Below are 14,949 nucleotides of genomic sequence, written 5' to 3'. Positions count from 1 at the left end.
CTTCACAAAGCTGGGCCATCAGGACCCCTCTGGGCTTTTCCAGGTGAGTCTAAGTTAAGGAAAGAGATCCTCCTGTTTCTGTGGGTTTGGGAGGTGAGGAAAAGAGACAAAGGAGAAAGGGGTCTCTGGAGACTGGGTTTGTACTGTGTGAATTTCTCTTTCCAATTTTTCTAATTTCTCTTCCCCAGACATGAAGCGAGTCTTGCAGAGGGGTGGAGTGGAGGTTGAATGACAGAACCTTGGACTACGCAGGGTGTTGGGGAGCCAGGGATTGGGAAGACCAGCCATGGCCTCTCATGGGTCTTTAGCCCCTGGGGCTGGTCTCCCCTGCTGACCTGTGACTGGAGGGGTTGCCTGCCATGATGAAGAAACATAACCACCAATTCTTGGACAACTTTAAATCTTCACAAGCTTAAAACCCCAAGAAGAATCTTCAAATCCCAGAATCTCCCATCATTGCATCCTAGTCCGGCTGCAGGATTTTGAAGCCTGGAACCAAGGAAAACTCCCCACTCACCAACTGAGGAAACAGTGCCTCTGTTTTCCCCATCTGTAGAGAAATCATAACAAGATGGTCCTCAAAAGAGCCGTGGTGAGGCCTGAACTCGATCAATTATGAGAAGTGTTCAGCCTTGTGTCTGCCACATGGAAAATTCGAGTTTAAATGTCAGCTACAGGATGATGGGGATATTCGGCATCCTAAATCCTTGAAAACTGGGATTTTTTTGGGGGGAGAAGAAAGTTGCCAAGGCTGAACACCTCAGAAACATCAGGCCAAGGTGGCCTTGAAAGGCTTGGGGTTCCTAGGGATCCCTGGGCTTTCACGAGGATGGTTGTGTTAATAGGGGAGGGGCTGGTTGGGACCTTCCCAGTAGGGCGGCCTCGGGGTCAAAGCTCTCAGGCTCTCAGATGTGAATAAGGCAAGACTTTTCTCCCTGTCTTCACTCACTGATGCTCAGTGGATTCTAGGGGCCAGTGATTCTCAGACTTCGATTCTGTGAATGCATAGGGGTGGGGGGGTAGGTTAAACTCCCTGGTTTTTTCTCCATGAAGTAACTTTCATGGCTCTCATCCTCTGGATTAGGGGAGTGTTCAGAGTACTCCTTTGGGCAGTAAGAATGATGATGACCCTATCAATTCAACCAAAGGGGACACTCAGGCCTGCAGCAGGGCAAGGCTGCTGGTAATCCAGGTCTATTCCATTTCTTTCCCTGGCATTTCCTGTCGGCACACAGAGCCTCACTACCTCTCTTTCTTTCACCAGAGACCCTCAAATGTCCTCTCACAGAATGATAGCTCTGCCAGCCTGGGTTGCCCCTGTGATTTATTTGAGTTCTTTTTCCCTTGTTTTTTTTTTTTTTTTTAAACTGTGGTTTCTCATGAGCCTTGTTATCTCATTGATACCTCTCACCTCTGTGGTAAGGGGAAGAAATCATATTTTCAGATGACTCGTAAAGGGCAAAGAAAAAACCCAAAATTTCAAAATTTCCGTTTAAGTCTCATAATCAAGAGGAGAAACACAGCAAGAGAGAGAGAGAGTAAGAGAGAGAGAGAGAGAGAGAGAGAGAGAGACAACTATGAGAACACCCCCCCCACCCCATACACACTCATCAAAAAAATTGGATTATTAGAAGAGAGAGGTCTGTGGCTTCCACACCGTGGTTTTTCTTCTCGGTATAAAAGCAGTTGTTTTTGATATGTGACAGTTTCCCACAAGCCAGGCTGATCCTTTTCTGTCGGTCCACTTCATCAAGGTGAGTGTCCCCGCTCTCCCCCACCCTCAGCCCCTCCAAAGATGTGGGGGTTCTAAAGGGCCTCATAGAGGCCATGAAGGAGAGGGCCTGAGGTCAGCAGTTGGGGGTCAGAGACCCTCCAGTACAGGTGAGATGCAAGCTGCCACTGAGGCCCCAGTCAGGTAAGGTATTTTTAGTTACAATGGTAATAACAAATGCCTTCAAACTAATAGGTAAAGTACTTAATGTCTGGGCAGAAGTAAAGATAAATGGATTGATATGTTGGTGGGTAGAATTTTTAAAATATGTCAACTGCCAGCCTATGTATTTCAGAACTTTGAACTTAAAACACTATCCAGGTAGAACTGGAAATTTCAACGACCTCTCTCAGTATCTCCCATCTGTCTCTATTTGCCCTTTCTTGCTCCTACTGTGGCTCTGCCCCACTTTCTGCTGCTTCCCTTTTTTGTCTTTTGCTAGCTCTTACCATCTTCCCTCTCTGGCTCCTCCATTGGACTGCACTCCACCTCTCTCCTTTCCTGCCTCCCCTTACCTGCCTGGCCACCCAGCGGAGCGCTTTACACACATTTGGCTTGTACTAATAGCATATTGTAATAATAGCATGTCAATGAGGACATTTACAAGAATGGGCAACAGTTGTGTGTGGCGCAGTGGAAGGATCGTGTGATGTCGGGCAAGGCTGAGCCCTCCCTGGACTCGTGGAGTGCAGGCCTCCTGGGCACATTTCCTGCCATCGTTGCCATGGTTTAAGCTGTGGGGTCCTACCTCAGGACCGGGGTGGGGGGTGGCCAGAGCCCACGTCCAGGGCCAGAGATCATCATTCAGGGCTGGGTGAGCTTGTCTCTGCAGGCTTCGCACAGGGCTAGGCACACTGGAAGTGCTCACTCAGTGTTGCCTATTAGTCATTTTGTTCATCTAATGAGAATCATACTACTTGCCTTATTCAATGAACTGGAGACCTTTTGTGGATCATTAAAAATTGGTTTAATATTGATGTTTCCTAACTGTCAAGACTGTCCTCACATTGGCTCAACCAGGTGCCAATTACTGGACATTTGTGCGATCTCTAGTTTCCCCCATGACCATCCTTGGTTGGATCCTTGAATTTCTGAAAATGGAATTGCTGGAGCAAAGAATATGTGCATTTTTAAGGTTTCTGGCCCTCTCTGCAAATTATCCTTCCAAAAGGTTGTCCTGCTTTATGCTCCCTCTACACAGGCTGACCCTGGGGAGGTATTATTGTTTTAAAATCCTTTCTCAACAAGTCAGAAAGAAATTTAACCCATGATCAACATTTGCATTCTTTGATTACTTACTGTTCTTGATTTTTTAGTTATAGTATTTATTGATCATTTGTACTTTTGGGTTTTTTTAGTTGCCTGGTCATGTTCTTAGTCCTAATAGGGGGTTCATGTGTGTGTATTTTCTAATTGGTCTTTCACAGTTCTTTATTGAAAAGGATATTGACCTTCCACCAGCCATACATAGCAAATATTTTCTCCCAATTCATGTTTTGTTTCTATTGGTTTACAGTGCTTTGTGATGTTTTTATATAATCAAATAGTTTAGTCTTTCCTTCTGTGGTTACTATTTCTGGTTTTGTGCTTAGAAAGTCCTTTCCCACTTGAAAATGAGGTAAATGTTCACCTGTGTTAGCTGCTGTTCTTTTATGGCTTCATATTTTCCATTTACTGTAGAGGTTAAGAGTGTGGGTACTGGAGCCAGACTGTCTGGAACAAACCAGCCTTACCTCAACCCCCTGTGGGATTTTTGGCCGGGCATTTAACCTCTGTGTACCTCCATTTCCTCATGCACTGTGATAATGATAGTAATATCTACTGCAACAGGCCATCCTGAGAATTAAATCCTTTAATCATATTAAGTATTTAGCATAGGCTCTGGTATGCAGTAACCCCAAGATCAGTATTATATGTTATTTCTCTTTCATGGGTCAGGAATTTTTTAGGGCCTATGATGCTAGTAACTTTTCATACTGGCCAGGGAGGGGTTGGTGGGAAAATGAACTGATTATCCATCCAGTAACTTTATTTTTCTCCTAATTATCCCCCAAAACATTTCACTAGTCTCCCCCATCCCCCAAGTCAAAATGCCACATTCATCACAAATTCAGTCTGCGTGAATATGTGTCTGAGCTTTCTATTCTGCCACTTCTGTCTGCTCTTACCCTAGGGTGACACATCTCTGTGATTGTTGCTTTGCAACACCAGGCATGAATGGCCCTAAGCTCCCCCTGGCATTTGCCCGTTATTCCTTATTTCAGTCAGCATCAATTCCTCCAGCCCAGAGCAGCAACTGTTCTCTCTCTGCATCTCTGTTTCTTTTCTGTTCTGTTCTCTCACTCCCTGTGTATGCTGTGACTTTCTCCTCCCTCCACCGCTCCTTCTGCCATGTTTCTCTATCCCACCGCAGTTTTGTTCATTTCTCCCTCTATCTCCTACTGTGTCTCTGCTCCCTTGTCCTTCACTCCGTCCTCTTCCCCTCTGTGTATCCATTTCAGCCAGTGCCCTGGATGGAGGGGCATTGTCAACTTGAGTCCCTGTACACACTTAACTCACCTAGCCACGGAGCAGGGGGCCCTGCCCTCGGCTACTCCACCTTTCCCATCCCTAGTATACAGGGCAACAGGTGGAGGCCCTGAGCTATACAGGGGGCTCTTCCGAGGCTCACACAGATGCAGGGGCAGAATCAAAACCCAAGTCAGCTCTCAGGGTGCTGGGTGGAACCCTGGTTTGCCCTCAGAAGCTGCATGGAGGATGTTTCTGGGATGCAGATTGTGTCTTCATATCGGGGTCTGCATCTGGGCGCTGTTGTTACAGCCCCCGACTTCCCCAGATTTTCCCGCCATTGACGTCATGGCGGCCGGATGCGTTGGGCTTCATCAGCACCCAGGAGGCCCCATTGTGGGCCTCAGCTTACTTCTCAGCTCTCATGATGTGAGATAGGAAGGAGGTCCTGAAATGCCCTCCAGCAGCTGCCACTGCCCCTTCTGCCTTCTCACAGATTGGTCCTTCAGGCAGGAAGATCCAGTCACAGTACAGAGCCCAGCCACACAAGAGCTAGGCTGTGGAGCCCCAGAGCCCCATAGGCAGGAGACAAGTGGCCAGAGGGTGATGTACCGGAGGGACGGACATCAGTTGCCCTAGGTCTGGCTACCAACAAATTTCAGCCGCAACCCCAGAGCAGGTACTGGTTCCTGGGGACCTCTACCTGGGGGCCCCTCCAGAGAGCACAGAAGTGGGCTCTTTACTGGCAAAGGCTGGGGCTTTTCCTGCTCCCTGCCTTGAGACCCTAGACAAAGGTATACTGGCACCCCCCCACCCTCTTACTTCTTCCCTCCCCATCTCTAGCAGAGCAGGGGGGATTTGGGGAACATAGTTCCAGCATGGATAGGGAGACTGCAGCTATCTACTTATACCTTGCTAAGTATTTCCTGCATATGAACTTTGGAAGGTGGGTACTGTTACCATCCCCACTCACACATGCTCCTGAAAAGCGTGACAGCTAGCTAGTTAGTGGCAGAACCTGGCCTCAGGCTGGGGGGAAGGAAGGGGTGATTCTGACCTTCCTACCTTCATGGAACTTGGGAAGGAGGCTGAGGAGAGGCTTGCTGCAACCCCAGACCTGGTAGGTGGGAAGTCCTATCAAGTCATGAGCTTCATACTCCTCAGGGAGTTCCAGTGAGTTTGGGTACCAGGGACATTGGCTTTCATGTACTGAGAAGACAGGCCTTTGGGCCCCATAGTCTACGGGTTGAGATTGTGGGATCCTTTGAATCTAACAAGTAATGTTCAGTGATTGAGGTTCTGACATAGTGCCATCTGAAGACCCCAAAGGTCCCAAAATCCATGGGCACCCTCTGAGCATCAAACCTTGGGCCTCTCCATGTCCCAAGAAAGGCCAGGTCCACAGGGCTTGTCACGGTGGCCAGATGGACATCACCTACCACATCCGCCAAGCCAACTGCAGGATGGGCAGCCAATTCTCGGAACGAAACTCATGGGGTGGGGTATCTACCCCCTTCTCTTCCTCCTGGGTGCTGATGAAGGCCAACGCATCCGGCCGCCATGACGTCAATGGCGGAAAAATCTGGGGAAGTCGGGGGCTGTAACAACAGGGCCCAGATGCAGACCCCGATATGAAAACACAACCTGCGTCCCAGAAACATCCTCCATGCAGCTTCTGAGAAACAGTCAGAAAGGGACGCCCCAACAGACTGTGCAGGAAGCCAGCTGCCCAGCCTGGCCCTCCCGGTACCCTATCACCAGACAGTCCATATCCACATCTCCTTTCTGAGAATGTACTGTCTCTACACTTCCTTGAGTTCCAGATGTGCCTGGGGAGGAGATTTCTTAAATGCTCTGTCCAGGTGTCCAGGCAGCTTCAGACGTGACCATAAACAGGTTGCGTGGGCCAAGCCAGGGTGGTGGAAAAACATCCACTAAACAAAACCAGAATCTCTTTGCTTCGGCTTCTGTAACAAAGCAGCACAAACGGGTGCCTAAACATAAATGTACCATCTCATGGTCTGGAGGCCAGAAGTCCGAGATGAGCAGGGGGCCGGAGGAAGGATCTGGGCCTCTCTGGCTTCTGGTGGCTTGCCACCTATTTGTGGCATTCCTTGACTTGTAGAAAATCACCTTGATCCCACTCATCCATTCACTCACCTCCTCATGGGCACTGATGTTCTCTCAGGCCCTCTTCCCCCAAGGCTCCTGATTCTCACATACTAATTAATGCTCTAATCCCTGAGAGACTAAAGGTTTGCTGTCTGAATTCCTCCTGTCTGAATTCTCCCTCAGCACTACGGCACTGACAGCTGACAGCAAAAGGAGCACTGCCTTCCCAGAGCACTCCTTGTACGGTCTTGGGTTACTGTCAGCCTCTGCGCCCAGCCAGTGCTAAGGGATGGGGGTAGGGACACACACACACACACACACACACACACACACAGCTTCTCCCACAGTATGGGCTTGTAACATGTACACACACACAGCTTCTGGAGAGAAGTGGAAGTCCCAAATCACTTTGGTAACACTGTACCTGGGGGTCCCCCTCAGTACTATGCACATTGTGCTGTGACGTCCCTTTCAGTACTGACGTCCTCTCAGACAGGGACTACAGGATTCTGAGAAACCAAGGCCCTGCGCACCATGGATCGGGAAGCCCTGGGGCTCAACAGAGGGGCCTGGAGCCATCATGGTGGGTTTTCTGAGCAGGGTGAGCTCAAATAGGAGAAGAGGAGGAAGAAAGTGGCCAGGCAGTGTGAACAGCATGAGCTTAACTTGCAGGCAGACATGGGGAGCAGATATTGGGGTAAGTTCTAGTGGGGGTTAAACTGAGGAGCTCCCACAGGTGCTGACTAGAGAGTCTGTCTCTTCTCTGGCACCTGCTAGGCCAGCTTGTGAAGGACAGGGGCCCAGAGGTGATCGGACTCCACCCCTGCCTGAGCTCCAGGTTCCACTGCTCAGATGCCCATTCGGCATTTCCACTCCCATGTCTAATGTCAGACTTCAGGTACATCTGTCACTACACCTGGCTCGTCCCTCACCCCCAGCTCTGCTCCCCCATCTCCCCAATCTCAGGCAATGTCAGCTCTGTCCTTCCAGCTGCTCAGACTAGTACCCAGAATCACTTGGACCCCTGCCTCTCTCCCCCACCACATCCAAACTATCAGCAAATTTTCCTGATTGCGCCCCCCAAACACACTCAAAATCCACCCACTTTGCATCATCTCCACTTCCACCATCCTGGTCTGTGCAGCCATGCCCGCTTGCCCCGACTAGTGCAGTCGCCACCTCGCTAATCCCCCTGCTTCTACCATCACCTTCCTGGAGTCTATTCTCTCATGGCAGCCAGAGAGATCTTTTGAACCTGTGTCCCCAACACATACCTCATGGATATGCCAGAATCAGTGGCATCAAACAATGCCCCCTGGAGAAAGTCCAGCTGCTGCTAGCCATGGTGGGCACTGAGCTTATGTGGCTTTGGCAGGACATGGGGACAACTGGAGGGTCGAGGCTTGCAGACAAAGCTCAAGTGGTAGGGGAAGGAACTGAGACCTACCCTCACTGAGATCCCACAGACTCCAGAATCCCCCACCATCCTCATGGAAGACACATCCAAACCAAGGTTATGCCAGCACCCACAGGCAAGTGTGCGCTGGACAGGTGGTCATGGGGCGCACATGGGGACACATGCTCCTAACACCAGTGTGGGGATTCACATGCGCACACGTGACCAGAGTGGAGGTCTGGCTGTAGAACACGACCCCATCAATGGCTGCTCTGACCCAAGGAGGCACCACGTGGTTCTGGTGGTTGGCTACTTTGCACCCTTCTCCCCCCAGCACACATGTAACTCCTTCCTGCTATGCCCCACAGCCTGCCCTTGGACAAGGACCCAATGCCCAACCCCAGGCCAGCCAAGCCCGCAGCCCCTTCCTTGGCACTCGGCCCATCCCCAGGAGCCTCGCCCAGCTGGAGGGCTGCACCCAAGGCCCCAGACCTGCTGGGGGCGAAAGGCCCCGGGGCAACGTTCCAGGGCCGGGACCTCCGAGGTGCCCATGCCTCCTCCTTGAGCCCCATGCCACCATCGCAACTGCAGGTGAGGCCCCTGGCCCAGGATGGGGCAGGCAGGGTGGGGTACCTGGGCCTACAGGTGCCGACCTTTACTGTGGCACTGAGCGGGGGGCCCAGCTGGGGCACAGGAAGTGGTTTTCTGGGTCCCAGGCAAGTCTGTGACTTATGCAGATGTCGTAGGGCCAAGAAAGTCCCCACTTAGCAGGTCTCAGAGATCCGAGGCTCTCAACCTCCCAATCCTTGTCTCAGGAGGAGACCCTACCATGATCCCAGCGGCCTTGCCATGTGTGCCCACACCCATGTGACAGGCAAGGGCTGAGGCCCAGAGAGGTAGGGGGTGACACCGTGAAGACCAGCTCTGCCGCTTATTATTATTTTTTGATCTCGAAAAAGTCCCTCCATCTCCCAGAGCCTGTTTCCACATCTGTAAAATGAGGATGGCACAGCATGAGCATGTGCAGTTGTGGTGGATAGGTTACGAATTAGACACATTTGACAGCACGGATGGGGATGGCATCTCACCTACCTGCCTTCTCCCTGCAGCTGCCCACAGTGCCCCTGGTGATGGTGGCACCCTCCGGAGCCCGGCTGGGCCCGTCACCCCACTTGCAGGCACTCCTCCAGGACAGGCCTCACTACATGCACCAGGTACAGACCGTAAACGGCAGTGAGGGAGCAGGTGGGAAAACTGGAGGGGGCAGTCCGAACCATGCCCACTTTTACCCCCAGATCTCAACAGTGGATGCCCACGCCCGGACCCCGGTGCTGCAGGTACACCCGCTGGACAGCCCGACTATGATCAGCCTCCCACCACCCACTGCTGCCACCGGCGTCTTCTCCCTCAAGGCCCGGCCTGGCCTGCCACCTGGTAACACCACACCCTGCAGCTCCCCAGAGCCCCACGGCCCCCAAGTACTTGAGCGTAGCTGTGCAAGCTGCTGAAGGGCAGCATCAGGAGGTCGGAGGTGTCAGGTCTCATCATCTTGGAAATTCCAACCTCCAAAAAATGTCAGGCTCAGAACCTTAGAGATGCAGAATGTCAAAATCACAGAACCACAGATCTTTGGAAAGTTAGTCAAAATGTCAGCGCTTGTAAGTGGCAGTCTGAGCTGCCACACCAGAAGCCGAGGACATCAGAGACAACAAGGGCCTGGGAGTCGGGTCCCTGGGAGTTAGGACTCAGGAGGTGGGGAGCTCAGAAGACAATTTGTGGGCCAGGTTCTTTGGCCTGGCTGCAGCCTCAGAGGTGCTCCATCCCACTCCACAGGGATCAACGTGGCCAGCCTGGAGTGGGTGTCCAGGGAGCCAGCACTGCTCTGCACCTTTCCAGGCCCCAGTGCACCCAGGAAGGACAGGTCAGTTGGCGGGGCTGGGAAGGACCTTCTCCCTGCCATCCCCACCCCTGACACCCTATCCCCCGCCCCCCAGCACCCTCTCAACCGCGCCCCCGGGCTCCTACTCACTGCTGGCCAATGGTGTCTGCAAGTGGCCTGGATGCGAGAAGGTCTTCAAGGAGCCGGAAGACTTCCTCAAGTGAGCAGCCCTGATCCATTCCAGTCCAGGAGGAACGTTTGTGGGAGGAGGTCTGGGATGCAGGTGTCAGCTCAGGCCTCATCCCCATAGGTATTAAGATGAAAGAGGCAGAAGCTGAAACTGTGGCTATGCAACCTTGGGCAAGTTACTTAGCTTCTCGGGGCCCGATTTCCTCATTTGTATAATGGGGCATATTAATAGCGACATATGCTACTATTTACCTCCATTTCACAAAGAAACTGAGGCCAGAGAGGCAATGTATATTGATCAAGATCACCTAGTTCCTGAGTGATGAAGCTGGGATGTGAGCCCAGATAACCAGGCTTCAGAATCCATGCTAACTGTTTTGTCCTGCTACCACACAAGCCTGATTCTATTAACCCTCTAAATTCCAGTTCCTCACAATGGCTGATGCTACCTCCCCTAGGTTCCCCCCCACCTTCTCCAACCCAACTGCATGTAGCAACTCGATGTACCCTATCCTCTCGCCCACCAGTCTTTCCCACAACCTGCCCCCCCCCCCCGGAATGCCTGTCCTGCGAGCATCGAGCATCGGCCTGGCCCACTCTTGGCTCACCACCCTCCCAGTGTCATCTCCCGCACCATGGCCAGGCTCAACTCCATGGCCAGGCTCAAGTGACAAGCTCAGACATATCAAGGTCATGCAGTAGACACCAAGCAGCTTAGGTTAAAGGAAAGACAGGTGTATGGGGGGAGACCGAGGTAGAGAGGGGTGGGGAGCTGCGGCTGAGACAGCACTCGGAGGTCTGGGCCCTCTCGACTTGGAACACTGAGGCAAGAGGACAGCCCCACCATGCTCACCTGCACTTTCTCCCCCTACCCAGGCACTGCCAGGCGGACCATCTCCTGGATGAGACAGGCAGGGCACAGTGTCTCCTCCAGAAGGAGGTGGTACAGTCTCTGGAGCAGCAGGTGATGTGGGTGGGTGGGGGGTAGGCAAGCCTTGCATTCACCCTGTGCCAGGACCCAAACACCCAGGATGGGGTTGGCCTAAGGGGAGAAAGGGGTTCGGGCACTCGTGGGGAAGACCACAGCCTGGGCAACACCATGACAGTGACAGGCCAGACTGAGGCCTCACTTTGTGTTCTCACAGTTGGTGCTGGAGAAGGAGAAGCTGGGTGCGATGCAGGCCCACCTGGCCGGGAAGGTAGCCCTGACCAAGGCGCCATCTGTGGTGAGTCACCCCCAGCTCAGGTACACACATGCTGGGCGGAAGAGGAGGGACTCTGCACTCTTTGGGCCCTGTCTCCGGCTCTAAACGCACCCAGACCTGGGACTCTCCCCTCAGCTGCAAACCCTCCGACTCTGATACTGAAACATCATGACCTTCAATTTTCAAAGCAACAGCAAATAGCCAAAACACCGAATGTAGACCGCAAGCCGTGGCAGGAGCACCTATGTAACCCGCATTGCAAAATGACAGTGTTGAGGTCAAATTTCAAGATGGTGACCACAGTGGGGAGTCCTGCCCAGCTCACACACCCCTGAAGCCTGCCCTGGCTGCCAGGCACTGCTGCTGCTGCTTACTCAGCCCTTACAAGGCCACTGTGAAGTGGCTACGATGACCATCTCCAACTCACGGGCAAGGAAAATCGAGGCCGGTGCTCTCCCCAGTCGCAGCTGGGTGGAGGAGCCCAGTTCAAGCCCTGCTTGTGGCCTCGGCATCGGTGCGCCCTACACTCAGGCGTCCAGGCCACAGCTCAAGCTGTGGTCAAGTGGAAAGGTCAAGTGGACCTGCCTTGGAAGTGCAGCCGTAGCACATCCCTGTCATAAAAGCCAAGTTGAAAGTTGAAGCCAGTGGTCACCAGCCTCTCCCTCCTCCCCCAGGCTTCATCTGATAAGGGCTCCTGCTGCATCGTAGCTGCTGGCACCCAGGGCACTGCCGTCCCAGTCTGGCCTGGCCCCCAGGAGGCCCCCGAAGGCCTGTTTGCTGTACGGAGGCACCTCTGGGGCAGTCATGGACACAGCACTTTCCCAGGTAGGGTGGCTTTCCCTACACAGTGGCCCTAAGCCCGACTGGCACTGCAAGGGGTACAAAAAGGGGCTAGGTACTGCTCATCCCCAGACCCCCACCCCCAGATTTTGTTGCCGAAGCTTTCATTCAGGCTTCCCATGTCCCACAAGCCCCTGTGATGGTTCCTAATGTTTTGCCCTGTCCCCCAGAGGGATTGGAGCTCACTCACTCTAGGCTTCAGCTCCTCCCTTTGGTCATCAGATGGGGGGGGGCTCTAAGTAGTTCCTAGTGACTCTCCCTTCCTTTATGTTCTCCAAGGAAAAGTGGGTAACTGGCCCCAGCTCACTTACTTACTCCCCACAAGGTCTAGGCTATGGGCTAATGATCAGAGCCCTTGAATGTCACCCTGGCTCTGCCACTTAACCTAGTCACATCCTTTTGGCATGCAAGTTCCTTCACTATCTCAAACCTCAGGGAAAATAAGCCCTGTATCAGGGATCAGGAATGGAGCAAAAATTAAATATACCATTTCCATCAAGTGCTCTGCCAACCAGCTGTGCTCATGGACACTGGTGTTGACCTGTAGATTCTGAACGGTAGAGCAGAGGCGGGAGAGGGAACGGGGCTCCCTGACAAGGCCTGATTCTCCACCCCCAGAGTTCTTCCACAACATGGACTACTTCAAGTTCCACAACATGCGGCCCCCTTTCACCTACGCCACCCTCATCCGCTGGGTAAGCAAGCAGCTCAGGCCCAAGGAGAAGAAAGAGAAAGAGGGCATGGGGACCTGCCTCCCCCACTCCCCCCCACACCCCCTGAGCAGGATGCTGTATGAACCCATGCCTCAGAGGTGATCCCCCATGCTGGCTTCACCCCAGAACCCAAACCTTAACTACCATCCAGACCAGTACAAGCCAAATTCTGGCCCTAACGCCAACCCGTCCTGTTGGCCCCTTCAACCCCACGCCTAATCCATTCTCAGCCTATACGTAGCCCCAGAACTAACCAAATCTCTGTCTCTTGGCTTAAATCCATCCCAGGGATTCCCCTAACTCCTTTCCCAGTCCCAACATCCCCCACTGGACCCCATCCTAACCTTCACCTCCCTGGACATGGGGTGACAGGTCAGAGGCAGGGTAAGGGGAGGGGTACAGATGGAACTGTGGTGGGGTTTGGTAGAGCAGCCTGGGAACAGCTATCTGACTCAGCCTCTGAACCCTAGTCCCCACACTTTCATCTGAACCTCCCCAACAGCGCCTCAGAACCTGACGCACAGTCCAGGGGACCATCATCCTAGGCCACACCATGCTACACCTTTTACCACTTAGCCCAGTCCTGCCCAGAACCTCAGTGCTACTGTAACCTGACCTTTTACTTAGCCCCATCCTAAATCCAAACATCAAATCCTGACCCCATCTCACCCCACACCTAACTCTAGCCCTGCTCCTTAACAACCTTGCATGACTAACCTCAATTCCCCAGAACTACCTTCGTTCTTAGCCCTGAATCTAATGCATCCCTGACACACAAAAAGAGCTAGAAAACTAGACCCCTCTGACTGTTGACTTCATCCCACCTCTCACCAGACCCCCATCACCAGCCCCTCCCCCGACCTTTAATTCTGCAGGTCTTTGCCCCTTCCAAATCCTCAATCTGATCCCACTCCTGGTCTTTAACTTTCCCAAACCCTGAAATCTCACCCCCCAGAGACCCCAACTCCAGCTCCACTCCAGAGCCCTGTAGACTAACTCCAGCCCTAACCCTGACTCGGGCCTGCTCAAGCTCAGCTTTGCTCCTCTACCATACTCACCCCTTTACCCTGTCTCTGACCTGTCGCCCCACACCAATTCCACCCCATGTCAGATGGCCTAGGGTGGGTTACTGCCTCTCTCAGCGACAACTCTAGGGGAGCAGCTCCCCTTACCCCACACCCCCAATCTCCAGGCCATCCTGGAGTCTCCTGAGAAGCAGCGGACACTCAACGAGATCTATCACTGGTTTACACGCATGTTTGCCTTCTTCCGAAACCACCCTGCCACCTGGAAGGTGAGCTCCTCTGTGGTAGCGGTGGCTGGGGAGTCACAACACTGCCAAGGGCTGGGCCAAGCTGAGGAGCAGGCAGGCCTGCGGCTGGGGTTGCAGGGTTGCTGGGGAGGAGCAGGTGGTGGGCTTGTGGGGGGGGGACCACTGGCCTTAGAGGCTAACTGCCTGCCGCCCCCTGCCCGGGCCTGGCTGGCTGGCCCGCCTTCCACAGAATGCCATCCGACACAACCTGAGCCTGCACAAGTGCTTTGTGCGGGTGGAGAGTGAGAAGGGGGCGGTGTGGACCGTGGATGAGTTCGAGTTCCGCAAGAAGAGGAGCCAGCGGCCCAGCAGGTGTTCCGACCCCACACCTGGTCCCTGACCTCAAACCCCAGGAAAGAAGGAAGGAAGGAAGGATGGGACAAAGTCAGGGGGAGGGGTGCCCAGCCCTGGACATGAGGTGTGCAGTCTGGCCTGCCGGTGACCCTACTCCCCAGCTGACGGCGCTCCTGGATCACATGCCCTACACCAAGGTGCTCCAAGGGGCCCAGCCCCGAACCCCCACCCAGGTGGGGGGGTCTCCAGCCAAACTGAGCCTCCACACCCAAACGTACCCAGCCTGCCTCAGTCACTCTCACAGGCAGCCTCGGGGCTGGAGAAGCCCCACAGTCAGTCACAGGCAGTCACAACCCTGCCCTTGGATGCCACACAAACCCCCAAACACAAAAGCCTGTCTCAGCACACCCAAACCTGCAGTCACACCATCAGCCCCAAGAAGCACAGGCCCATCAACCCACACCCACAGCAGCCTCTGGACCCAGAGATGCACACAGGCTGCACCCAGACACCCACGCAGAAGTAGCCTTGGTACCCTCAGGATGGCAAGTCCCAGCAAAGCAGACACACAGTGGTCACGCAGCATCATATAGTTTCCAATGCACGCCCGGTCACACCGCCCATTAAAATTCGCCTAGACATCCGGTGTGCACATGCTCCTATGCAGAACCCCAGTGCGCCCTGAGTCCTGCTCAGACATGCCTGGACACACACACACTGACGGGGCAGC

General features: G+C 53.5%; 1 protein-coding gene and 1 long non-coding RNA gene across 4 annotated transcripts; one reads left to right on the top strand and one right to left on the bottom strand.

The window, feature by feature from the left end:
• Positions 1–1,601: 1,601 nt before the first annotated feature.
• On the top strand, positions 1,602–14,935 carry FOXP3 (forkhead box P3). Of its 3 annotated transcripts, XM_004690038.2 has the most exons (12): positions 1,602–1,754; positions 8,156–8,378; positions 8,897–9,001; positions 9,083–9,221; positions 9,621–9,708; positions 9,782–9,886; positions 10,732–10,819; positions 11,001–11,081; positions 11,735–11,885; positions 12,519–12,595; positions 13,806–13,907; positions 14,116–14,935. In XM_004690038.2, exons 2-12 carry the CDS (start codon positions 8,178–8,180, stop codon positions 14,263–14,265), a joined length of 1,287 nt encoding a protein of 428 aa, XP_004690095.1. In that variant the 5' UTR covers positions 1,602–1,754; positions 8,156–8,177; the 3' UTR covers positions 14,266–14,935. The 3 variants fall into 3 exon arrangements, with proteins under 3 accessions (XP_004690095.1, XP_012585793.1, XP_004690096.2); XM_012730339.1 differs by lacking the exons at positions 1,602–1,754; positions 8,897–9,001 and having other exon boundaries at positions 7,930–8,378; XM_004690039.2 differs by lacking the exons at positions 1,602–1,754; positions 11,001–11,081 and having other exon boundaries at positions 7,930–8,378.
• On the bottom strand, positions 8,717–9,633 carry LOC105854148. The gene is made up of 3 exons (XR_001145859.1): positions 9,270–9,633; positions 8,880–8,988; positions 8,717–8,777 (listed from the first exon to the last, which is right to left on the bottom strand). It is a non-coding gene; the product is annotated as an uncharacterized LOC105854148 (long non-coding RNA).
• Positions 14,936–14,949: the final 14 nt, after the last annotated feature.

The sequence above is a fragment of the Condylura cristata genome, unplaced genomic scaffold (genome assembly GCF_000260355.1).
Source record: "Condylura cristata isolate star-nosed mole 26May11 unplaced genomic scaffold, ConCri1.0 scaffold00027, whole genome shotgun sequence".
NCBI classification, from domain to species: Eukaryota; Metazoa; Chordata; class Mammalia; order Eulipotyphla; family Talpidae; genus Condylura; species Condylura cristata.
This window is presented reverse-complemented; position numbering and strand designations above follow the sequence as displayed.